Source organism: Leptonychotes weddellii, chromosome 7 (genome assembly GCF_054177405.1).
Source record: "Leptonychotes weddellii isolate Sample4059 chromosome 7, ASM5417740v2, whole genome shotgun sequence".
NCBI lineage: Eukaryota > Metazoa > Chordata > Mammalia > Carnivora > Phocidae > Leptonychotes > Leptonychotes weddellii.
In genome coordinates this window covers 53,953,114-53,979,903 of record NC_138375.1, presented here as the reverse complement: position 1 = coordinate 53,979,903, position 26,790 = coordinate 53,953,114, and the positions used below count along the sequence as shown (strand labels likewise).

The 26,790-nt window shown below is 36.6% G+C and overlaps 1 protein-coding gene across 6 annotated transcripts; it reads right to left on the bottom strand.

The window, feature by feature from the left end:
- Positions 1–1,687: 1,687 nt before the first annotated feature.
- Positions 1,688–21,234, bottom strand: SPDL1 (spindle apparatus coiled-coil protein 1). Of its 6 annotated transcripts, none has more exons than XM_031020285.2 (12): positions 21,111–21,233; positions 16,597–16,780; positions 14,795–14,971; positions 12,091–12,285; positions 11,376–11,525; positions 11,181–11,279; positions 10,993–11,103; positions 8,684–8,824; positions 8,156–8,259; positions 7,148–7,335; positions 4,691–5,030; positions 1,688–2,093 (listed from the first exon to the last, which is right to left on the bottom strand). In XM_031020285.2, the coding sequence occupies exons 1-12, from the start codon at positions 21,167–21,169 to the stop codon at positions 1,946–1,948; spliced, it is 1,896 nt and encodes a 631-aa protein (XP_030876145.1). In that variant the 5' UTR covers positions 21,170–21,233; the 3' UTR covers positions 1,688–1,945. The 6 variants fall into 6 exon arrangements, with proteins under 6 accessions (XP_030876145.1, XP_030876146.1, XP_081682421.1 ...); XM_031020286.2 differs by having other exon boundaries at positions 14,816–14,971; XM_081826295.1 differs by lacking the exon at positions 8,684–8,824.
- Between the last annotated feature and the right edge of the window lie 5,556 nt (positions 21,235–26,790).

Sequence of the window (26,790 nt, the reverse complement as noted above, 5' to 3'; positions counted from 1 at the left end):
TGAAAGGGCTTAGAAGAATACTTGACATTAGATTTATACAAATGTTAAATACAAGTATTACTACTAGTAATAATAGCACTACCACTATTTATCTATGTGGGTCTATTAAACTGTAAACTCTAAAGGGTTATTTTTATGTCCCTAGCACACAGCTAATAGTAAAAACTTAATATTGGAAGGAATTGATCTACATTCTATAATATGCAACGAATATAGTCAATTATTTGTTATTTTCCTCAGGTTAAAATTTTCATTTCCTGGTGCCTTCAGCTACTTCTTTTTGCAAGAGATATTATTTAATGTGAAATCTCTAAATTCCTTAGAGTATGCTTTTTGCAGAAAATTAAAAGTTTATTTAATCTCTTACAAGTGGGAGGCAATTTCCTTTTACTTAATATATTTCAATAAACTTATGTAAACCACTATGATGGGCATTAAAGAGGGCACGTGATATGATGAGCACTGGGTGTTATACTCAACTAATGAATCACTGAACATTGTATCAAAAACTAATGATGTACTATACCTTTGCTAATTGAATTAAAAAAAAAATTGTATGTGTCAACTTGGTAGGGTCACAGAGCCTAGATATGCAGTCAAACATTATTTTGGATATTTCTATGAGAGTGTTTTTGGATGAGATTAACATTTCAATCTGTGGACTTTGAATAAAGTAGTTTGCAATTAGTGCAAGTCCTGTTTAGAACAAAAGACTGAGCTCCCCAGAGCAAGAGAGAATTCTGCAGCAAACAGCCTTTGGACCTGAACTATATGTAACACTGGCTCTTCCTTGAGTCTCCAGCCTGCTAGCCCACCCTGATGACTTTGAACTTGCCAGCCTCCATAATCACATAAGCCAAGTTTTTTTTTTTTTTTTTAATGTTTTTATTTATTTATTCATGAGAGTCAGAGAGAGAGAGAGAGAGAGAGAGAAGCAAGCTCCCCGCCTAGCGGGGAGCCCGATGTCGGACTCGATCCCAGGACTCTGGGATCATGACCTGAGCTGAAGGCAGACGCTTAACCATCTGAGCCACCCAGGCGTCCAGCCAAGTTCTTAACATAACTCTCTTTCCCTCCCTCTACCACTACTCCTCTCTTTATATATAAATACACCCACCTACAGTATACACGAAATTAAGTTGTAGACCAGGCTATAATCATTTAAAGGGGAAAAAAAAAGTCTTTATTTGGAAAGTTTAGAATTAAAAATATATATTATATATAATTATATTAATTATGTATGTATAAATATAAAAATTATATGTGCCAGAGACTTAAGAATCTGTTAAGTTCATTTTACTTCTTTTATCCCCTTTTGATAACAATGTGTTATCTATACAGAGTAAAAAACAAAATAGAAAGGGGATATATTATTGTTTTATTTTAAATTTCAAAATTATATTTTTCATAAGCTTGAGACATAAAATTTAAATCATGTACATGGATACAAAGATGGACATAACTACTTAAAACACTGACAAAACCCAGTTACAATATAATATATATTTTTAAACCAAGTTTTCTGTTTTTATAATATAGTGAAAAACTAAGTTCATTAAAAAGTACATAGGAAAATATAATAGTTAATAGCTAATTCTGTGTTCTCTTTTCAAATACGTGACTTTGAAGGTATGTATTAATAACACTTAAAAATACATATAAAATGCAACAAATAGATTTATAACACTTTCCTTCAGTTATTAGTTTATTCACCGTAATTCACAGAAGCTCCATGAAGAGTCATCATTTAAGGAACTCTCCTGGTTAGAATCACAACCAAATTTTGAACATTTGGTCAAAGGAACATGAAAATTCCAGGTCTTGGCATAACAGGTAGAAAGAAATAATCTACAATGTTGTATATTTCAGATGAAGACAATCTTAACTAAGCTCCAAATCAACTTTTTTGGGCAAGTGGTACCTTACTCTCATTAAAGAAAAGTCCTTACTGCTGAGGGCACTGGGTCTCTGGAGTTGATTTGGAAGAAACGTATAAAATAGGGTGTGATTTCTTACAAGTTTCCTTTTCCAATTTGCTTGCAGTTTCTTTCCCTTCTTTAACTTCTGTTTGAAGCCTTGATTCAGCAGCTAACCTACAGGCATTAAAGCATCCACTCTGAATTCAAATGCAGTTAAAAAAATTAAAGAAGAAACAAACCTCTCATATAATAGGCCTCTAATGAAACGTGATCAATTTTTTTATGTATATGAGGAAAAAATTATAGTTGACTCCAATACCATTAAGAACTAAGTCACTGCCTCTCTAAAAGAAACTTTTTTATATCAACAGACGTAATTTTTTAAATGCCTAAAATGGTATTTTTAAGGTTGATAAAAGTCATGGCAAAGCCTAAATTAAAGAATTAAAATATAATGGGATGTCTATTATGATAATACACCTAACAAAAAAATTTAAAAGCTAGAGCACAATTTTAATGTTAACATGATATAACAAAAGGCAAACACAAGATAAAAATAACATGGAATCCTGGGCTGCATGAATACATAACCAATTTGTCTCAAAAAACAAAAAATAAAACTTAAACTGAATTTCAACTAGAATAATAATTTAAGAAAAAATAAACAGTGGAGAGGTATTTTAAAAGGTTTATAAAGATTTTATAGTAAGAGCATCAATTAAATTTATAAAGCATGCAATAGTGTAGTCCCCAGTAAACCCATATTTATTGTTACAATATTATCATAGGACTGTGTGTCTACGTTAATCATGCAGAGAGCAAAAGGTTGGAAACGTCTTAAGTTAGCAGATGGACTCACACATACACAAAAACAAATGTTTTGTGGTATTTTATTTGTTTTTGTTTAATTTGCCAGACAAAATTCCAACATGCTACTTAATTTGAGTCAAACAAGTAGCTAAGTACATTCGCTTAAGTAACTTTTATCAAGCAAAAAAAGGCAGGAAAAGAAATTAAGACAACACAGATAGCAAGGTCTGCACTGATCAATTCTGGAACTTTACCTCCATAAATACACAATAGCCAAGCACACTTACACCATGAATCACATATATACAAGCATAACCTATTGAGTTCCTTTCAGAACTACCTGGAACTCTGTGTGTGTGTGTGTGTGTGTGTGTGTGTGTGTGTCAGACAAAATTCATTTGAAGTTACTTTTTCCTTGAGAATATTAAACTTTTATTTTATGAGACTTATAATGTTATTATATAAAAATTCAAGGAATGGAGTTATAAATTACAGTTGACCCTTGAACAATGTAGGGGTTAGGGGCACCGACCTTTGCATGAAAATCCTTGTATAACTTTTGACTCCCCCCATACTTAACTAATAGCCTACTGCTGATTGGAAGCCTTACCCATAACATAAACAATTAACACATATTTTGTATATATATATTATATACTGTATTCTTATAGTAAAACTAGAGAAAAGAAAACGTTTTAAGAGAAAATCAGAAGGAAAATACATTTACAACAATGTATTTAGGGAAAAATGTCCGCATATAAGTGGACCTCCACAGTTCAAACCTGTGTTGTTCAAGGGTCAACTGTACTTCTCTTAATAGTAACAGCAGCTCACATTGTTAAGGTGCTTTCACTGTAGAGCACCACCTTTCATAACACTGAAGACTTTAAATTAAAAAAAAAAAAATCAGATAAAACATACAAAACAGCCCCTTTAAAAAGGTGGGCTATGCTTGACTATATTAACTCAAATGCGCCCACTTGTAAAATGTCTTATTCTATACCCTCCCATCTACAACTCATGTAGCCCTAGCAGCACTTTAAAGATCTCCTTTCAAAATCAGACAATCCAAGCTCTTTTCACATCAGTATGCTTAATTTTTTAAATGTCTAAAGATATTTGTTTTAAATTCATCTATTATTCCATTGCATACAGACATCCTTTATCATCTTTTTATTACCTTCTCCATTTTCCTCATTCATTTCTCTTTGCCCTACCCTTGGTCCTGCTGTATACACCCTGAATTTGTGTCTTATTCCACCCTAGCCTCAGTCACTGTTACCTACCTTTCTCTTTCACTCACTTTCTCTTATCTTCTTATCTCTATTATTTTTTTTAAAGATAAGGCTCTTAAAATTTTAATTCCTATACACATATACGTCTGACACTTCCTCTTTTAGTCACAAACTGAAATACGTAGAAACTAGAGGCTTTGAATTTTGATATAAAATGAAAATGAATTACCTTTGATATTTAAAAATGTCAGAATCAAAGCTCATTCTTAAAGACTTAGCATAAACATTTTCAAAAGCCATAAAAAAATTTCGCCTAACAGTTTTCTAGAAAGCTGAAATTTCTTAGACCACTAGAAAGCCCTTTTAGGAGGTAAGTTAATTTTTCTTTCATGGCCACTCTTGAACTAGGGAAAAAATAACCAACTGTACATTTATTCAAACCAACAAAACATTCAGAGATGTACTAGACTGTGATATTTTTGTTTCATGAAAGAGCACAGTGTGACTTTTAAAAATAATTCTCTTATTCAGGAGTTCTTTCCCTTTGCAATCATTTTAGTTTTTCTTAAAGTTTTAGAAAAGTTGAAGGTAGGTAGATGAAACTGCGGAATTATACTACATGCAATACTAAGAAAATAGATAAAGAAACAGATAGCACAGTTCATGCAGCGATAGAGAAGAGATGGAGAGGTCTGCTGGTTGCCCTGAAGTAAAGAGGACACTGACCTGGGAGAATTGGGGGTGTTTCCACTTCTTTCACTTAACGCTTCAGAGTCAGTTGAAAATCCTGTAAGTTTCACACATTTCTTTTCCTTCTTTGGCTGAATGTCCATGGGCAGACTTTTGTGAGGAGAGAGATTGATTCCTGGTGTATTTATAGAAACTATCTTTTCTAACTGCAAGTTATCTTCAGAATTGCTTGGACAGCACTGGGCCTCGTCTTTCTGAGGTGGTAATCTATAAACTTCTTCCCCAACAGCACTTTTGGCACATACATTGTTAGGGGTGGTTATATCCACAGGCAGGACCTCTCGCCTCTTTTTGGGTACAGGCACTTCAATTTTCTCTGAGAATAAAAACCATTAAAAATATATTCAGTCAATAAGTCAAAACAAAGACACAGTAAACATAAAAAGATAGAACCAATTATAGTTCTTTCCTTTCTTATTCTTCATTCTTTTGAAACCCACTTATCTCCTTACTGAAATCTTTTATCCTTTCTTTTTTCAAGGACTTCATTAACTGTCTTTTAAAGGTTATCTGGCTATAAATTTTTCCTTGGGAACTCAAAAGATTTAGTTCTTGCAAGGAGAACTTATGTTCTGATATTGTGATAAAAGTTACATGGGGCTTTATAAGATTTCAGTGGGGAGGTAAGAAAGGTTACAGTGGCTAAGAGTCAAGGAATCCAGGTACTAATTCCATACTAGCACCCTGCATCTGGGTGACTTTGAGGAAGTACTTAATCTCCTGAGTTTTATTTTCTTTATCTGTAATATGGGGATTAAAAAAAATCCACTCCACTGTTGTAATGTTATAATGATTACATGCAAAGAACAAGTTAAACTCTCTATGGCAACTTGTGCCTATTAGCCCCACCCACAAACTATATTCAAAATCTGAGTACTTCTACTATGGATACTTCCCAAATTCAAACCACAGTATGTCTCATTGCAGACTATGACAATAGCCTTCTACCCCCACTGCCTAACATAACATCATTCCATCCCCTATGCAGGTCTATTTACAGTCACTAAATTAATTAATTGTTCCAATACCTTTTCCCTAACCCCATAACAATGTGTCTTTCATTTTCAAAATAAAAAACGTTAGTAAAGTTGGAAAAATCATGGTTGGACATGGGGTTGGTGTTCCTACTCTACATTGTTCTTTTTAAATCATTATTTTCCCTTTCTCTTGTACTGCTCCCCACATCAACTAGATTCACTATACTTCCCTATCTCTTTGCTGTGTTCATTTCAGCAGATTTCTGAAATTCATAATGTATAATCCTTAATTAGGAAAGCCTATTAGAATCGGGGAAGAGAAAAAGGATGAAAGAGAAGCCTTTTTAAACTATTAAAAACCTTACTATTGCTGACAACCTCCCCACTACAGTGAAGAATCCCTCGAGTCACTGAGACAATAATAAAGATAGTCTTAGGCATGTGAACAGTGTGGGGGCAAAAACTGGCTGAAAATGTATAACCTAAAACGTGTAATAACACTTTTTTTGGTTCTAAGAACCATTGCATTCTTAGGGTTTTTTACTTTTGGCCTTTTATTTTTTAATTTACAAACAGTAAAATCACTCTTTTTAGTATATAACATGCAGAGCCCTTATGGTAAGGCTATTTTCTACTTCAGTGATTATATTTGCTAGTTGTCCTCTAGTATCTGTCCTACTAGTCTTCCTCAATAATAGAGCCCCCAAGAGTATACTCAATGATATTGTAATAATTTTGCATGGTGACAGATAGTAACTAGACTTATCATGGGGGGTCATTTTGTCATGTGTAAGTATTGAATCATTATGATATACACCCGAAACTAATAGAATATTAGATGTCTATTACACTTAAAAAAAGAAAATCCCAAGATGTAGTTGGGAACATGGCTCCTGAGAATCAACACTGCATTTCTCAGCTTTTCTTGTAGGTAGGTGAGGCCACATGACTCAGTTTTGCTCAATGATTATGCCAAAGAACAATGCAAATGAAGCCTAGATCGTGACACTCCGACGAGTCCTGGAATGCCTCTTCCAGACTTCTGTAATGGGAGGAGACTTACTACCTATCTTGTTTAAGTCTCCATTATTTTAGGTGTTCTATAAACAATATTAACTAAATCAGCTCCCAAACATCAGTTGCTTCAACAAAATCAAACTCTTTGACATACTGCATAAGATGTTGTAGTTGTAAATGGAAAAGTCTCTAAGGTTTTCAAACCTTAGTTCTAATATACAGATACCCAATAGAATACGTATTATATTCAAACATACCCAGTACTCAGTTCTCTTTGAATTTTCCTACACATTTTGTAGCTGCAAATTTATTAGAGATACATAACCACAAATTAGTTTGTAATGGGATTTGCATAAAGCTGTAGTAAGAAAAAAAACTTGATATGATTTCTCAGAGCTTCTCATAATTTAAAAAGACAAAACATATGAGACGTGCATACCTTCAGGTTCATACTTCAGTTTTAGCTCATCTAGTTTAGCTCTCAGTTTCATATTTTCACTTTGGGAGAGCTGGAGGCATCTTTCATTTGCAAAAAGTTTTCTCTCAATATCCAAAGCCCGTTGGCTCTCAAATAATGCTTTCATTCGCTGTATGGACAATTCACCTTTAGTGCTTTCATTTTCTTTGCTATATAAATAAAAGAAGGAGAACCAAGGAATATTAAAATTACACATAATATACATAAGGATTTTATATACATATATATAAAACATATTATTAGTGCAAATCATTTATTATATATTCGAATTCTTAGATAAACATGTATTTCCTTGGGGTTTTAAGTAACAAAGAAACAATAGGGGCGCCTGGGTGGCTCAGTGTGTTAAGCATCTGCCTTCGCCTCAGGTCATGACCCTGGTCATGATCCTGGTCATGATCCTGGGATCGAGCCCCACATCCAGCTCCTTGCTCAGCAGGGAGCCTGCTTCTCCCTCTGACCCTTCCCCCTCTCGTGCTCTGTCTCTCTCTCTTACTCTTTCAAATAAATAAATAAATAAAAATCTTAAAAAAAACAAACAAAATAAGCTTTAGCAGCACTTTCTAATAAAAAATGTCATGCATTCTTCGAAGGAAAGGAGGAAAATATTCTTTCCACATTAATGCATGTGTAAGTAATTTCCTTTTAAGTTTCAAATTAGATGATATTTGTTCCTGAAAAATTTAGATTGTAAGAACATTTTCTATGTCAAAGTTCTTTTCACTTACCAATCTAAAATGCTAAAAATGGAGAAATAAAAATATTTATTCATTGAAAGTATTTTTTTCTTCAATAACCAGCACTAAGTATATATTGATTATATCTTATTTGCTACACAAAGATATTTTTGTTGTTTTTCTTTTCTGGAATTTCTTTAGGCAATTTGAAAACAAAAATTTGTAGTCATTAACAGTACTTATTATAAGCAAGTCAGGAGAATGTCCATCTTTCTAAGTGCCCAGCACTTACTTTAAGTTGTCGAGCTGTATCTGAAGTAAATCCGTGTAATAGGTGTTATCTGCCAGAGCGCCAGATTTGGCAGGAAGTTTAGATTCTGTACTTTCATATAAACTCTAAAGAAAACAACAACTGTTATTACTTAAGATCAATAACAAATTAGGTTAATCCAGTTGTCCTTGAACAATACAGGTTTGAATGGCACAGGTCCACTCATATGTGAATTTTTCATAGTCTATAGAGTACTATAAATGTATTTTTCTCTTCCTTACAAATTTCTTAATAACATTTTACTTTCTCTAACTTAAGAATACAGTATATAATATGTATAACATACAAAATATGTGTCAATTGGCTGTTTGTAAGTAAGGCTTCCGGTAAAGAGTAAGCTACTCATATAAAGTTTTTGGGGAGTCAAAAGTTATGCAGCTTTTTGACTGCACAGGGTTGGGCATCCCTAACCCCTGTGTTGTTCAAGGGTCAACTGATTTAAGATATTCAAACCAAATCTGGCTGCATAATTAAAGGGGTTACATGTACCTTAAATTTCTCCAGATTTCTAATTTCACCTAAGAGGTGTTTAATTTCACCGTTCTTCTGCTCCAGCATAGCAAGCAACCGTTCCTGCTGCTCATATTCAGTTTGAGACCCTTTCATTTGTAGCAATGTGGCGATTTGTAACTAGGAAAAAAAAAAAAAAAATTACCACCCTAGTGCCCCCCCGCCCCCAACAGAGAACTGTAGGGGAGAGGAAGATTCTGATAACTATATTTTGGTACAACGCATATTCTATACTACATCACCTTGAATTCAGTTTGGAAACTAATAGCTATGTCTACTTTAATAATCTAATAATTTGAAAATATTTATATCAATAAGTTTAGTTACAGATATAACCCTTGAGTACTTATTTGAGTACTTAGGAGTAATATCTGACATCTATAACAATTATTTGTACTTCTGGTGAAATGTAAAATTGAACTGAATGGCTATGATCCAGAAGCATCACTTAATTGGTAAATAAACTTGTCCAAATGCTATAATGTTGTACTTTACTCATCAGATGCATTGTCATTAAGGGTCTGATGGGGTTTCTCAAAAATTTTGATTAACTTCAATAGTATTAAGTGGAGGAAATTATTAAGCTACTCACATTTATAACGGTGAGATTTACAAATGACAAGGATAGAAAACAAAGGTAAAAGACATCTAAGGATACCGAGGGAATCTTCAATATAAATATAAATATATTTATTTTTTAATAGCAGCAATCAACTTACCTAATTATGACTCCACCTAAACCTGGAGTTGTATACCAACTGAAGGGAAATTAACTGGAATCTAAAACTATCATTCCTTTCTGCCTCCAGAAATTTCTGGAGTTCTAAAAAGTGCCAATAGTTTAAATATAGTTTTGAGTAAAATAAGCAATGATATATGGTTGCAGTTATGGTTATGAAGATAGGAAGATGACTTTTAACATTTTTTTTTAAAGATTTTATTTATTTATTCATTAAGAGACAGAGAGACAGAGAGAGAGAGGCAGAGGGAGAAGCAGGCTAACCGTTGAGCAGGGAGCCCGATGCGGGACTCGATCCCAGGACCCTGGGATCATGACCTGAGCCGAAGGCAGACGTTTAACCATCTGAGCCACCCAGGTGCCCTGACTTTTAACATTTTTAAGGACCCATTTTTTTGTTCCTGCTTCAGGCTGGAGTCTAAGAAGATTCAGATGCTACCTGTTTATAAAGATAACTTGGAATATCATGGGAACATTTGAAGATTAATAATAGTAGCCCAACAAATACTGAAAGAAAACAAAAAGAAAATGTGAGAAAATTTACAAAAAAATCATTCCTGGATAGGTGAGTCTTGGTAAACGAGGCAGTACCACTGAAATCCTTTAAAAACCACAGCTGTTTGTTAAGTCAGCACTTCCTTATATGCACTGTATAAGCATTTTACTATGCTTTCATTTAATTCCAGGTCAATTTAAGAAGCAGGTTCTATCATATCTACTTTATAGACGAGGTGACTGATGATGCTCTGAAAAGTAAAAATACTTGTCCAAGGTCACATAGCTAGCAAGTGACAGAAGTAGGATTCAATCCCAAATTGATCTAACACCAGTTTAATTATTACCTTTTCTTATTTCTTTTTAAATCTCACCATCCAACTGGGGGATGGGCATTAAGAAGGGCACTTGAAGTAATGAGCACTGGGTGTTATATGCAACTGATGAATCACTGAATTCTACCTCTGAAACTAATAATACAGTGTATGTCAATTAAATTGAATTTAAATAAAAAAAATTTTTTTTAATTAAATGGGCCTATATGCTTGACTTGAGGAACTGCAAGAAAAGGATATTCAAATCTCACTCTATAATAAGCCTTTGCAGGAGAACTGAAGAATGGTGAGAGAGCTAGTTTTCATTGAAGTAGAAACCTTAGGCCTGTGCTAAGAAATGCAGGCCAACAGCTGGAAATAAAAACTTTTGAAATTTTTTTCTCCATTACATAAAGATTATATATTTCTGGGAAAGCTATTGAGTAACCATTTAAAAAAAAAAAAAAAAATCAATCACAAAGCTATTGAGTACCCATTAAAAAAATCAATCAACGGATGCTAACTATACTACTACTAAATATCTACTAAAGGATTAATTTTTTGAAATAAAATATAATAGATCTTTGAGTCAATCTAAAGATATTTTTTCTAAAATAATGCAGTTCTAGAAATAACTAAGTACACTCTTTGAAGGAAAAGATGCTTTCTTTGATGTATCTGTACACATAATGTGGATACAAAATCAGTTTAATAAACCTTCGATGGTGATAACGTTATACCTTCATTCTTTGCATCTGTTCTCTGTTAAATGCATTTTGCTTCTTTAGTGACTGATATTTGACTTTAATACTGATAAACTGACGTTCCATTGCTGCCCTTCGATCTTCCACCTAGAAAATATTAGCATGTTTAATTACTCGTATTAAGTGAAATGCCAATTTAATCAATGAGAGTATTTGTCACATACCTCTGCAAACAAAGAGTTGCCTTTACTATTGGGGTCCAAGGCTTGCTGGAGTGCCTGGTCTAATTGCACCTGAAGATCTTGATTTGCTACACGAGCTTTCTAAATTTGAAAGAAAACAATTTAGCTAATAGAGGTTAGATTAGCAAGGAATCAACTCACTATAAATTGGAAAAAATGTTACTCTAATCGTAGTACCTCTAAGGCATTATAGTAAGAAACTGCTTCTTTCTCTCGCTCCTCTTTTTCTTCTTTAAGTCGGTCTACCTGGCGCATTAAATTAGTACTAAGAAGTTCTAGTTGTTCTTGTCTGTACTGTAGTTCATTCACTTCTTCTTTGAGGGTGATCTATTCAATAGCAATTGAAAAAGAGGAAATTCTCTTGAATAATCTTTCATTTAGCAGCTGCTCAGTTTATCTATCAGAAATGGTTTACAGCCAAAACTAAAACTAAAGACATAGTCAGCAGTTGTAAGGTGCATAATAAAAGAATAAAAATTACTAAATTTTTCAGCAGGGAACCAAATGAAAGGCTATCTTTCTTTCCTATAAATTTAAGCCTTTAATTTTTAATTAACCTCAGCCTGCAGTGAAAAAAAAATCTACATTCATATGCATATCAATTTCCATGAAACCAGTGTTTTATATAGGGCTTTTATGACACAAACTAGGATCAGAGTTAATGACTCTTAAGTTCTCCCAGAGGTTTCATTAATCTAAAGGTAATCTAAAGCTTTACTAAGAATGAATAATCCACCAAAAAACTCTACATTTTTTAATTAGTAACATCGAAGTTAAGACAAAAAATATTTCAGCTTTAAAATTACCTAAGGATTATAACAAAAACATGTAAAAAAATATGCAAGGAAAAAAGAAAAAAATAACCTAAGAACATAAATGCCATAAAAATTACCTTTATACTTTCCATTTCAGTCAGCTCAATTTGAAGAGCCAGCATCTCTGAAGACATGCTTTCGTGTACACGCTCAGACATTATTCTCATTTCCTCTGATTTACATGAGAGGAGTTCCTTCTGATGATCTACTTTGTGCTTCAACTGCTTTTCACTAAGCCTAGCTTCATCTAATTCGGCTTTCAGTTTTTCTAACTAAAGTAAAAAAGAAAAAATCGCAATCTTAAAAAATCAAAAGGTAATTGAAGGTCAGCAGAAAATACAGTATAAATTATTCTGGTAACCAGAGAATAACTATTTTATAAGACAGTCAAGCTGAACAAAACTACACTTTCATATAGTTCTCTATCTTGGAAAACTAAAATACACAGTTTAAAGGAAACAAACTAATAGCAGAAGGATGAAGTTGTAGGGTCAAGCCTAGATTTAGCTGTTTCATTCCTCCTAGGTAAAAACTGTGAATGACTGTATCTACCATTACTGGGTTACTGTGTGGCTCTCACCTGAGATCAGGGTGGTAAAACATTCCGCATGATGCCTAGCATTCACTAAACAATTTCTGTTATCAAGAAAAAAACTTTTGCTTGATGTCCAGGGTTATAATTATCACCTATTTTGAATTATCTTCAATGAGGTATCAACATTCTATATCCTGATATCTGTTTTCTATTTAAAAAATAAGAGCCTCTTGACTTGTTTTCCTTTTTCTATTTTCATTATGTGAAAAAAAATTTCAGCTGAACGATCTATGTTGAAATGTGGCTATCTTTCTGAAAAACATCACTGACTGACCTAAATTTACTGCATGATGAGACTATTAAGGTTTCCTATTTGGCCAAGGCTAAGCATCTTACAACAGTGATATGCGTTGTCCCACAAACATACAAATAGTCCATACAAGTAATGAAAGTATGTCTGGACTCTTGGCCACTTTGGCTTCTATGTGAAGAGTGAATGGTATGGATAGCAAAGATGGAAGCAGGCTACCTGGAGAGAAGGCTACAACAGTAGTCTAGGGGAGAGAGGACGGTGATCTGGACTAGAATGGTAGCAGCAGAGATGGATGCTTTGTAGATCAAGTTCTTACAACCAGTTGATGGAATAACTGAGAAATAAGTGAGGGGTGCCTGGGTGGCTCAGTCAGTTAAGCATCTGCCTTCGACTCAGGTCACGATCCCGGGGTCATGGGATCGAGCCCCACATCGGGCTCCCTGCTCAGTGGGAGAGTCTACTTCTCCCCTTCCCTCTGCCCCTAACCCCCGATCATGTTTGCTCTTTCGCTTGCTCACTCTCTCTCGAAAAAGAGAAAGAAAGAAAGAAAGAAAGAAAGAAAGAAAGAAAGAAAGAAAGAAAGAAAAAGTAAAAGATATCAAATATAACTCTAAAATTTTGGCAGAGGTGATTTGAGAACACCCATTAAGACTGAAAATATTTTTTGACTAATTTAGTCTTTGCTCACCAAAAAGCCATCTCTTATATAAGTGGCCTTGCCTCAGATTGTGAATATTTCCTACATTACTCTTTTTTGTTTAGGTAATGAAAGCCACTGCTAAAATGAAAATAACATGGCAGGGGCGGGGGGTCGGCAGGCATCATTATCAGTCATTGGTGTCTCAACTCAGATTAGTTTCAGACAAGGTGGATTACTGTTTGCCAGTATGAATGCAAGAAGATTCTAAGCATTACACGAAAACGGATTTTGATAGCCATGTTCATCTGACTAAAATTTAGGAAAAAATTTAACCAGCTCAAATATATAATTTCATTGATATCATTACTTAAAATGAGAAAACATTTAAAAAGAGAGTTAATTTAAAGAAATTAACAGTATACGTGGTACAGATATGGACAAATCTTAAAAGACGCTACACAAAACATGGAAAATTAGAAAACAGGCCGAAAGTCAGGTAAGGTTTTGTAGAAAAGGGTCTGGAAAGTATGGACTCTATACAAAGAAGAGCCATGATAAAGGTTCTGGATTCCTTTGAAGTAACCTGAAGGAACTAGATAGTTGGGGGTAACCGAAAAAGAATGGACAATGTGTTTTTAATGCGTGAAATGAAGCCAGTGTACATGTCGTTAGTTTAAGTACAGTGACGTGGGCTTTGGAATCAAACAGCTCCAGTTCAAATCTTGACTGATTTCTATAATTTTTGTCCAATTTACTCAATATGTTTAAACATTGGTTTTTCTCATCTGTTATCCACAGACAGTAATGGTACCTTCCTTACTGATTGTAAGAGGCAGATCATATGTCATTAGCTTATCTTCAATAACCAAACTAGAAAAGTATCAATTCTAATGTACATTAATTTACAATAAACTATTGGTTTCTTTTGTAGGATTTCAAAGTGTACTACTCCTTTCAGTGAAAGCTAGGACGCTAGTCTTTCTGAAAGGAGACTGTCATACTATGCACTAGAAGCAAGAAAGTCATGCTTTTCACTAAATTAAAATGCCATAACAAATATCCACTTATTGAAATTAAATAACTGTATTTAATTAGTAGAATGTTATTAATACAAGTCCCTTAGGTAAACTCTTGTTTCTCAGTGTTCCCACTCCCAATATTATGATGATGGAGCCTTGATCTCAGCTATTTTGCATAGATGGCATTAAGAAAATCTTCATCACCTAAAATTTACATACTGCTAACTCCATAAACATGAAACATTTTTGTTTTGACATACATAGATATCCAAACCTTATTTTTTAGTTCATTTACTTCTTGTCCATGGCTTCTGCTCAGTTGTTCTTTTAATTGCTCCAGGTGTGTTTTTTGTTGTTGTTTAATAGCTTCACATTCAGAGCTCAAACTTTCTAACATTCGACTCTTAAGCTCAACTTCTCTCTGAAGAGTATATTTTTCTTGTTCATAGTCCTGAAAACAGATTCAATTATAATTCAATTACATAAAAATAACTTAAAGCCACCACATATAAACAGTTCTCACCTTCAACTGTTTCATTCCTGTTTCACATATTTGCTGCTTTCTAAGTAACAACCACATGTAGACCTGGAATAACTCTGTAGCCAATCAGTCTTAAGAAAAGCCCGGAGAGGTTTAGTCCATTCTACTGATGTGGTAATTGCTTCTATACCCTGTCAAGGAAGTAAGAGGTGTTCCATGGCATGTCAACACGTCACCCAGGCGCCCCTCTCACAGGGAAGTTTAAAGATTAAAAAAGCATTAGTTCAAACTCATTCAGTAAGTTTTTCAAATAAGATAAAATAAAACTAGATTAAATCAGAGAAAAATAAGCAAGTTATTTTTTTTCCTATACTTAAATTTTGAGATCAAAGTTTAAACATATTATTGAGCATTTGCTACATAAAACAGATTAATTCATTCTTTCAATTAATGTGTGCCAGACATTACACACATAGCAATGAACAAGAGAGACAAAATTCCCTTTCTCATGGAGCTTACAATCTGGAGTTAATAGAGTGAATCAGTGAATGATAGCAACTTTACAAAACACTCAGGGAAGACCTCTCAGCTGAGGTGACGTTTAACAGACACCTAAAGGTTGAGGACTCAATCCATGACAGTGAGGGGATGTGCAATGCAGATGAAGGCAGCTCGTGTAAAGCCCATAAGGCAGGACTAGTATAGCTAAGCACAAGGGAAAGTAGTTTAAAATGAGGTCAAAAGGTTGGCATGGATAAGATCACACAGGAATCTGCAAACCCAAGTAAGGAGTTTGGATTTTGTTGTTAATATAATTGGAAGTCATAGTTGTGTTTTTAAAAAAGCAGGACTGTGACATGATCTTTCGTTTATTTTTCAATGGCCATGTGGCTGCTGTTGTGAAAGAATGAACCGTATGAAAGGCAATGAGGGAAGCAGGCAACCTGGTTAGAAGGCTACAGTAGTAATTTAGGGGACAGATGATGGTGGTCTGAATTAGAGTGGCAGTAACATAGATGGGTGTTTTGTAGGTCAGGTTCTTAGAACTTGTTGATGGATTAAACAAGAGAAATAAGGGCCACAAAGATACGGAGTAAAATTCCCTGAAATTTGGCTCAAGTTATTATATATTTACTAAGTAAGCTAAATTGCAAGAGAATGTTGTTAGCAGGCAGGGAATCAACTATTCTGTTCATGTTACTTTTGAGATGTCCATTAGTAGGCAATTGAATACACAAGTCTAGACTTTAGGGGTAAACTAAGGACTTGGTGTAGTGTCATAAGGCATTTAGATGTTATCTAAAACTATGAAACAAGTGAGGTCACCAAGGAATGGTACAGATAAAACAAAATCTAAAATCCAATATGTCCTAAAGAAAACAGTAACTTGATTTTTCAAATTCAGAACACACAGGGTCAGAAAGAATATTAGGAATTCATTCACTTCAGTCCCCTTTATTAGAGATAGGGGTGAATAAGAACTAGAACTATAATCTTCAAAAAGGAATAAAACTAATAATAATAATAATTGCTAGACAATAAAAATGTTCAATAGCTAAGCACAACCTTGTAAACACAGGAGTCCAGGGTCCTACCTCAGTCATGGTCATCATTTCATTACGACATTTATCCAACTGATTCTGCAACTCATTTTGGCTCTCCACTAGTTGTAAGCCATACTGTGCAGCTTTTAGTCGCTCTTCTTCGACTTCTTTGAGCTTGCATCGAAGATCTGCAATTATATCTGCCTCCATGTTTTTTTTTTTCGTTTTTAATCTACTGTAAATAGAGGAAATGAAAGTACTTAAGCTTAAACAAAATATCCCGTACAATGGTAACGATAATAAAAGACATATATATCTTTCCCCCCAATACTACTGCCATGTTAAAAACATAGCATCGAAGATTTTATTACTGGCTTTTAAGTGGTCAAATTTGCATTCTTGTTCTAAAAGCAAGGTCTGATAATTCTTTTACCTGATTTGAGACCAAATCAAACAGAGAAAAAAAAAATTGAACACATTTAACTTTGTTTCTAAGAAATGCAGTTATCAGGAAATTGTTCACTTGTGTGCTAAGCTTCCTTAAATGCTGAGGAAGGGTGGGTCTCATATTTATATCACTATACAGGTAACCAAATTAAGAGCACAATGAAAGAAATCAAGAACTTATAGTAACATGACTGCTACTTAAAATACAAACATGCAGCTTTGAATAAGGTTTCTAAGGCAAGGACTATCATGTCCACAATTTTTCACAACAGTGTTAACTTCCTGAACACATTAAATTTGCTGTATTGACAACAGGTTCACTAGTATTTTCCATTATTCATAAGAAGACATGAAAAACAGAATCATGTTCAGAGTAATTAAAAACATTTCTTTCATTCTAGATTTTCAATCAAGGACTTAAACAATCAAGGACTTTTATATAGAAACATTCCACGTAATTCAACCTTACTCATCAGCCTTTTCAAATTGGTCCATCTCTTAGGCCAGATTCAAACTCAGCTTTGCATTCAAAGAGCAACAGGCTGTTAATAAGGTTGTTTCCCCACTTTCCAGACAATGTAGTCATCATTCAACAATTATTTCTTAAAGCCTTATGTGCTGAACTCCATCCGGGCATTTCAGATCCATCAGAAGCCAAATGAGCCAAAAAAGAAAAAAAAAAAGCGCTCTTCTTTCATGAAACTTAGCTTCCAGTGGGAGAAGACAAGCAATAATAGTATCATAATTAAATGCATTAGAAAGTGAAAAAAAAAAGAAGAAAGAAAGAAAACAACAGGATAAGGGATCCTGGAAGAAGTGGGGGTATTGCAACTAGGATGAAATCTAAAATAAGCATTGTGGGGGAAGCCCTCAAGGTGATTTCTGAAAGAAAAAAAAAACCTTGCAGAGGATAAAAGAATTAGCTATGTATCTATTTCAGGAAAGAAAAAGGAGTAGAGGAAGAGGGGTAGCACTAAAGTGGAAGAACACCCAAGGAATAAACAAGATAGAGTTTAAGTCACAGGCCTTAATAGGGGAGAACAAGCAAAGCAGGCCATCACAAGGACTTTGGCTTCTACTCTTAGTGAGATTGGGGGTCATTGTGAAGTCTGGAGTAGAGAGCCGATACTTTAAAAGGATCATTTTGGCTGTTATGTTGAATACTTTGGAGGGGAGCAAGTGGGAAGCAGAAAGACCAGGTGAGATGACTGCTTACACAAGGGTGATTATATAGGAGGTGGGGAGAAATGATCAGATTCTGCACATATAGTTTGAAGGTAAAGCCAACATGATTTTCTGAAAAATTAAATGTGGGGTGTATGAAAAAGAGAGAAGTCAAAAAAGCCTTTAAGGCTTCTGGCCTGAGCAACTAGTAGAGCAAATTTGCCATCAGCTGAATCATCAAAAATTATGAGTAAAAATTGTTTTGAAAGAAAATCAGGGGCTTATGTTTTGGACATGAAATGTATCAAGTATACAGTTGGCAATATGAAAAGGATCTGGGCTGGAAATATAAACCTAGGAGTTATTAACATAAATCCTTGAGTCTTGGTGTCACCAGAGTACGAGCATAATTAAAGAAAAGAGGACCAAGGACTGAGCCTTTAAGATGTGGGAAAGAAGACAGCAAAATATACTCAGGCATGACCAGTGAGGTAGGAAGAAAACCAAGAGCACATATTATCCTGGAAGCCAACTGAAATGGGCTGGAGAGAATGGTGGGAAAACAGGAAAACAGTTTTGCTCAAAGCAGAATAGATAAACGAGGCATTAGCTGAAGGGAAAGCAGGATTAAGCTTATCTTTTTTAAGATACAATGTTTTAAGGAAAAATAGCATGCTTGTATGTCATGGGATAGATTCAGGAGAGAAGAAAAACTGATGATATAGAAGGCATGGAGAACTGCTAAAGTGATGAAAAAGAATGAGGTCTAATGTACAGGGACTGATTTTAGACAGGAGCATGAATATTTCAACTAAAGTAAGGGAAAGCAAAATATATGGGTACAGACACTGATAAGTAGGTAGATTACTGGTGGGAATCTGAGTAAGTGCCCTTCTAACTGCTCCAATTTATCAGTGAATTAGGAAGCAAGGTCATTAAAATGAAGATGAAGGAGATAAATGGTTTCAGAAGAGAGAGAGAGGAAAAAAAAGGTATCCAAGGCTGGCAGTTACTGCTCTGAAATACAGGAACTTTCTGGGGTGCCCGGGTGGAGCAGTCAGTTAAGGGTCTGACTCTTGGTTTTTGGCTCAGGTTGTAATCTCAGGGTTGTGAGACTGAGCCCCGTATGGGGTTCCTCACTCAGTGAGGAATCTGCTTCACACTCTCTCTCCCTCTCCTTCTGCCCCTCCCCATTGCTCACTCTCACTCTCTCAAATAAATAGAATCTTTAAAAATAAAGTACAAGACCTTTCCAAAGCCTGTAGGTGATGGGGCTAGTCCCTAGTTATTGCACTGGTTTATTATGTATTTATTGAGGATTTACCATTTGTCAGGCAGAGTGCTTCAGGTGAATTAGCTCATTTAATTCTCTTGATGGGCCTAAGTTAAACATTAATGTCATAAACATTTACCAAGGAAGAAAAGGGAGCTAGCTTCAAGACATCCCATCCAGTGATGTCCAAGGAAGTCAAAAAAACTAGCTCTCATTCTTTCAAAAGATTTGCTAGAATTCCTATTATGTCTCAGGTACTGGGCTATTACTGAGGACACAATGTGGACCCCAAAACTAGACAATGTCCCTGCCTTCTTGAATCTAACAGTCCATTAGTGGAAAGGCATTAAATCAAATAACTGTAAAGTTTTATAAGTGTGATAAGTGCAAGAGGGAACCTGTAACATGGGGGTGCTGTTCTAAGTTGGGAACTGAGGTGGGGGTGAGGGAGTATGGACAAGAGATTTCCCTGACGAAGTGACTTTTTTTGCAAAGGTCTAACGGATGAGTAAGAGTTAACCTGTCAATCTGCAAAGAGGTAGCTGGGTTGAATAACTATACCTAACACATGCCAGACATTGTATTTGGTACTTTGCATATATTATCTAACTCAACAACCCCATGAAATATAAGGTATTTCCGCCATTTACACATATGCAAACTGAGGCACAGAAAGGTTAGGTAACTTGCCCAGGGTTACCAAGCTAATAAGTGGCTGAGATGGGAACCAGGGTCTAGCTCCAAAGTCTGGTACTCCTAACCACTTTTCTGTTCAGCCTCTCAGAAACATAACATGCACAAAGCATTTAGGACAGGGAGCTCAGGGATTCAGGCTGCTTTAGTTCTTACTCCACAACACACTGGCAGCATGAGCTTGGACAACTTATTTAAGGTCTTGTGTTCTCATCCATAAGATAAAGACAGTAACATCTACCTAACAGGGGTTTTGAGATTAAACCAGCTAAGGGATGATAAGCAATTAGAATCTGACACGCAGTTGTCTGGGGCAGCGCTGTCCAACGGAAAAAGAATGCGAGCTGTGATATGTCATTTTTAATTTTCTAGGAGCCACGTTAAGAAAAGTAAATACAGGTGAAATTCATTTTAGTAATATTTTATTCAACCCATCCATCCAAAACACTAGCATTTCAACATGTAACCTTTATAATTCTTAACGGGCTGTTACTCTTTTTGTGTAGTCTTCGAAATTCAACGTGCATTTTATATTTACAGCATTTCTCAATTCGGACTGCCACATGTGGCTAGTGGCTACCATCCTGGACCGCGCAGGCGACCCGGCCTTCCTTACTGATGCACCATACCCGAGGGTGGAGGGCGGGGGGGGGGGGCACAGAGCCCAACGGAAGATTGAGACCGGCTCGGAACCTGGCTGAAAAGAACTCCGGGTTCCGCTGAAGAAGCTGTTCCGGCTAAGGGCCTCCGCCATGACCCAGACCCCAGGTTTCCTGAGGCCCTGCTTTCCCCACTCCCCAGAGAGAATCCCTTCGCCGCTCCCACCGCTCCTCTCCACACACACCTCCCTCCAGGCCCGTTGCCCCTACCTCTCTCCTCACCCCTTTTCCCTGCTACTGCAGCCGGCGGCTCGTGACGAGGGCTCAGGGCACCCAGGTTCGCGACGGTAACAGGACCCACGACCAGAGACGCCCGCCCATTCACTCACCTAGCTCTCGGGTAAGCGCCAGGGCTTTTTGAATGCTGTTCTCGCGACAACTTACACATCTCGCGAGATGTTCCGCCCAAGCCGCGCGCAGAGGAAAAACAGCGAGGAACGTCCGATCCAGCGCCCCGCCCTCTCTGCCGCGCCTGCGCAGAAGCACGTGGTGTACTGGGGCCTTGGTGCCGGTGCCGACGTAGTTCCCTAACTGGTCAGCTTTACACAAGCTTGGTTTTGTACGTGTCTTCCCCGTGTCTACGTTTAGTTGCCATGCCGTTTGTTTCTGTTTTGTTCTGACGACTGTACCTTCTGGAGAGACAGTGTCACTAGAAGGCGAGGCGGTGGGGAATTCTGAGGTGTGCAGGCCTCCGGCATCCTACTCGCAGGTTGGCTGGCACGCGCCCTGAGGGCTGTGCCCTCTCATATCTTCCATGGTTCCAGGAATCTGAATCAGTGTGACAGTGCCTAAACTCATCATAGTACAGTATCACACTTACTGTTACAGAACAGGATGGCAGTTATCATTATAATGGCACTAACATTTGGGCTTTCACCATGTGCTAGTACAGTGCTAAATTTTACACGGATTATCTCAGTTAAGCCCACAAACAGCCTGAGGAGGTAGGTATTATTATCCTCTCTTTCTACTGAGGAAAACAGCCGGAGGAAGAAAAGTATAATGGCCAAGTGGTAGAACTAGAATTTGAACTAATGCAGTCTACTGCTAGGGGCCAGGCTTTTGCGTGTGTGTTTAAATAACGAATTTATGTTTTGTAAGCCTGATGCCTATTCACTATTCTAAAATTTAAGCAATCAGAAATAACACTAGCCAACATTTACTGAGCATTTCTGAGTCCGAGTAGCTGTTATATGATAGGTCATGTGCTTTGAAACCATCTTTCTTGCTTACTTGAGCCCTTGACCATAGCTCCTCTCTTTTTCGTGATCAGTTTTTTTCTTCCCTGGTGGATCTTACCTAAACATGCTGTAATGACTGACATCTGAAAAAATAATTCTAATCTTCCTTGACTCCAGTCAGCTACCACTCCATTTATTTGCTTCCCTTGGTAACAAAATTCCTGGAAAAAAAAAAAAAAATGAGACTGGTTATCTTCATTTTCTTACCTTTCATTGTAGCATTTTTTCCCACTTCAGGTTTTGGTCCCCACAGATCCAGTAAAATGGCTCTTCTCAACATCACCAGTGAGTTCTGTCTTGCAAAATCCTCACTTCTCTTGTATTATGACAGAGTTGATTACTGTTATTGAGTCTGGGTTTAGGTCTTGCGGTGCAACACCTTCCTTGCTTTCCTCTTTTTAGTTTCCTTTGTGGACTTTTAGTTCTGATTGAGTTAGGCCAGACAAGAATTCATCTAGGTTTGAAGACTGGCAACAATGATACCTTCAAGTTGCCTAGCAGATGCACTTGGGGTCTGAATGAGTGAGATGCTTGTTCATTTGTCATCACCCCCATGTTTTTGAGTAAATGAAATTCCATTTTCCCTACGATTTAACAAAAGATTCTTCAACTGAATTCCTCAAAGTAAGACACCATTCTAGCCTAGGTCAACCATGACTGAGTGAAATTAGGTAATCTAAAATGTACCTGAACTTCATTTTTCTTTTTTGTTACATGAGAAGGTAGACCTACATTTCACTAATGTTTCTTCCAAATCTAATTTTTAGTATTTTAAACTATTAACCAAGTGGCCATAATGTATTAAGCACAGTGGAAGGAATTCAGAGATGTGGTAATCTCCACCACTGTCTGGAAAATGTTTACAAAATAGTAGGGGACTAAAAAAAAAACAAATATAAATAACTGGAGGGCTGTATATAAATGCCATATACCCTACACTAAAGGGTGAAAAGAGAGGTCAGTTTTGTGTGGCTGTTCCATTAATGTGTCACAGTGCAGGTGGCACTTGAGCGAGGCCTTGAAGAATGGTTGAGCTAAGGAGGAGTGCATTCAAGGGGAGGGCACAACATTAGCAAAATCATACAAGCTACCTGTATTATAATTATGGTCATTCCTTAGGAACAGTCTGGGCAAGGTGATACCACTACCACCACTGGACACTAGATGTCACAAATGAAATGAATTCTAGATGGTTCCTGCTTGTTTGGATAACTTGCTTAAGATTCACAGTTCCTGATATAGATGCACATACCCAGATGAGGTTCACACACCATGCACTAAATGCCATGGATCAGGGGGAAAAAAAGCATATATCTGTTATTTTCAGTTTATATAATGTGAGTTGGGATTTTGCTTCCTCACACAGAGTAGTGGATTCACCAAGCATAGGAAGGGAATTTAGATGCTGGGAAAGAACAACCCTCCTCTCCAGCATAGTTCCTGATATTATAGCTGTTCAAAACTAGAAAAGACTGCTCTTGTGCACTGGCCATCATTCCTTGATATGACTGTTACAGTGGAAATGAGAAGATTGGTTATCAGAAATGGTGTAGAAGGAGTGTTACACTGTACTGAAAGCCTGTGTGTATTTTGATATGAACTTACTGAATAATTAAATTTGTTTTTGGTATTATAGGGGAATAGTATTTGTCCTCGAGGGACTTAGGGTTTAGTGAAAGAGGCATTTACCAAACAATAAATCCTTACTCAGAGTATGGTTTAGACTTTCTTGTTCCTTCATATTATTAAATAAAGTTCCAAGATAGTTTTGGGGGGATCAAGCAAGAACAAGCCCAGGACTCTGTGACACAGTTTGCAAATAGGAACTGGATTGATCTACAAAGTTCCATAATTTATAGGATGGGCCAAAAAATGAGGTTTTGGAAGTTATACTCAAGGTTGTGGTAATTGAGACCTGCAGAATGGCTGAGATCAAGAAACAGTCTTAGAGGGGCACCTGGGTGGCTCAGTCATTAAGCGTCTGCCTTCGGCTCAGGTCATCATCCTAGGGTCCTGGGATCAAGCCCCACACTGGGCTCCCTGTTCAACGGGAAGCCTGCTTCTCCCTTCTCCCTCTCACAAACTCCCCCTGTTTGTGTTCTCTCTCTTGCTGCCTCTCTCTGTGTCGAATAAATAAATAAATAAAATCCTTTTTAAAAAAAGAAAGAAAAGAAAGAAGAGAGGGCTATGTGCAGGAATTTGGTGATTGTTCTAATCCACAAAACAAGAGAAGAATAAGGATTCAACAACAGCAAGAAAAAAAATCAGAAGAACCATCTGAGAAGTGATCAGGAAATTTAACTGTCACAGTTATTGTGTTAATTAGATATCAATATGAATGATTGTATCAGGCCAGCAGATTTGACTGTTTAATAGTAAGAATGACAGTGGCAGTCTTTCTTGGCCCTGCTATTTATAACCAGCTTCAGTTCTTCATGAGCCCTATTGCTATACTCCTTTTCCCCCTGAATAGAGGCAGTCCTCACTTGGAGCAAAGTTGCATCATCCCAATATTGTGGACATTTATTGGCTAACTTCCCAGAATCAATTCCATTCTCCTTTTCCTGTCCAAAGCATTCTGATTATTCTTTAATAATTCATTTTCCTGTCCATTTCAACCATGCTGATTGTTTAAAATTGACCCTACCCTTCAGCTGTAAGGTATCCCATCACTCTGGTTATAGTAATTTGTTCAAAGATGGGCATGCAACTGAATCCTAGCCAGTGAAACAAAATGAGATATTCACTGAGACTCCTGGAAAAATGGAGTTTGTTAAGCCCCTCTGCATTTAAATTTTGTAGGTCAAAGCTGCCTGCTGCCATCCTGGTTCCATGAAACTTAAGTTTGCTTGGAATAGACCCAAAAGCAGAGCTGATAATTAGAGAGGTTGAAAAAGAGTCCAGGTCATACTGTTTGTACCCCTACATCAAACTCCTCTTAAAGCAAGAAATATCCCTGAACAATAGTTTTTGCTCAAGTGGCTTCAATTTTTGTTTTCTGTTACTTGTGAAAGGTTTTAACCAATACACTCAATAATACTTAAGTCTGAACTTGAGTAGACTAATTAACGTGTCAAGTTCCCAGTTTACATTTAGGATGCCATGAGACCAAAACTGGAAGTTGCTAATGTCCAGAGATAGGATTTAGTGATGGCTCCTCTGAGAAAAATTCATTGGTTGAACTAAAAGAAAGACATTCTAAATGAAGGGGCATAGTGTATAGTAGAGTAAAATAAGGATCCAAACAGCTTGCATGTAATCCCTTTCTTGGCAACACCTCACATTATCATTATGCCCCTGTGAAGCTGACTTCTTCAGGTGATTTTAGCACCTAAGACAGAATTAGACCGAAGGTTTATATCAGTTGTAGTTTTTACTTGCCAAAAATAGTACCTAGCCTAGTTAAAGATATGTGTATATGAAAAATACCAGTCTTAATTTTTGCAACTATTCACAAAACTGTAGTTGCTACTTTATGACAACCTATCTTCCAGTGCCCTTTACATATTTCTTTCATTTTTCTGTCAGTATCTCAACTAATTGGTGCTCTTTACCCAGTACAGTGACTCTAATCTTAACTACTGAATAGAACATATTCACTAGTTATTATCTATATTACTCACTATTCTGTTGGCCCGGATTTACTTGGGTAGACTCAAAGTGAGATAGGATACAACTTAAGGTCTTGTTCTTTCTCTGAGAGCTTGAAACTGTCACACTACTTTCTCTCACGCGCGCGTGTGTGTATGTGTGGATTCAGTGGAAAGAAGTGGTAACTGTCTTGATGCTGTAATATTTTGCTTAATATATTTTATTCCTAGAAAAAAACAACTTGGGAGTGTACACAGTAAAAGGAGAAATTGATGAGTCAGCACCCCCAAGTAAGCCGCTGAATACACCTGTTCAGTGATGCTCATGAACTACCTCTTGCCTATTGCCACTAGGTGACAGTCTTTACAAATATTTCATCTGAAAGAGTGTCTTTGTGTTGACAGAAATCAGATTCTGTTGGGAGAGATGGTTACCTTGCTAGTTTCAGCTGGAAGATTTTTTTTTTTTAAGATTTTATTTTATTTGACAGAGACACAGTGAGAGAGGGAACACAAGCAGGGGGAGTGGAAGAGGGAGAAGCAGACTTCCCGCAGAACGGGGAGCCCAATGCGGGGCAGGGAGCCCGATGCGGGGCAGGGAGCCCGATGCGGGGCTCGATTCCAGGACCCTGGGATCATGACCTGAGCCAAAGGCAGACGCTTAATGACTGAGCCACCCAGGCGCCCCTCAGCTAGAAGATTAAGCAAGCGTATGTGTTTGTTATAACCTACACTTTTGGTGACTTGAGATCATAGTTATTCCTCATCTGGAGCACTCTTCTCCTCTTACTACTAGCTTATTCCTTTCTACAGACTGAATTGCTTCCCCTAAAATTCATAGGTTAAATCCCTAACCTCCAATGTGACTGTATTTGGAGATAGGACTTTAGGAGGTCCTTCCAGTTAAATATGATCATAAGAGTGGGGCCCTAATCTGATAAGATTGGTAGCCTTACAAGAAAAGGAAGAGAAAGATCTCTCTCTGTCTCTCTCTGACTCACTCTCTCTCTCCCCCCATGCACCACAGAAGAAAGGCCATGTCTGAAAGTGGCATCTACAAATCAGGAAGAGAGCCCTCCCCAAGAACTGACTGGGCCAGCACCTTGACCTTGACTTCTCAACCTTCAGAACTGTGAGAAATAAATTCTCTGTTGTTTAAGAATTTTGTTATTGTAGCC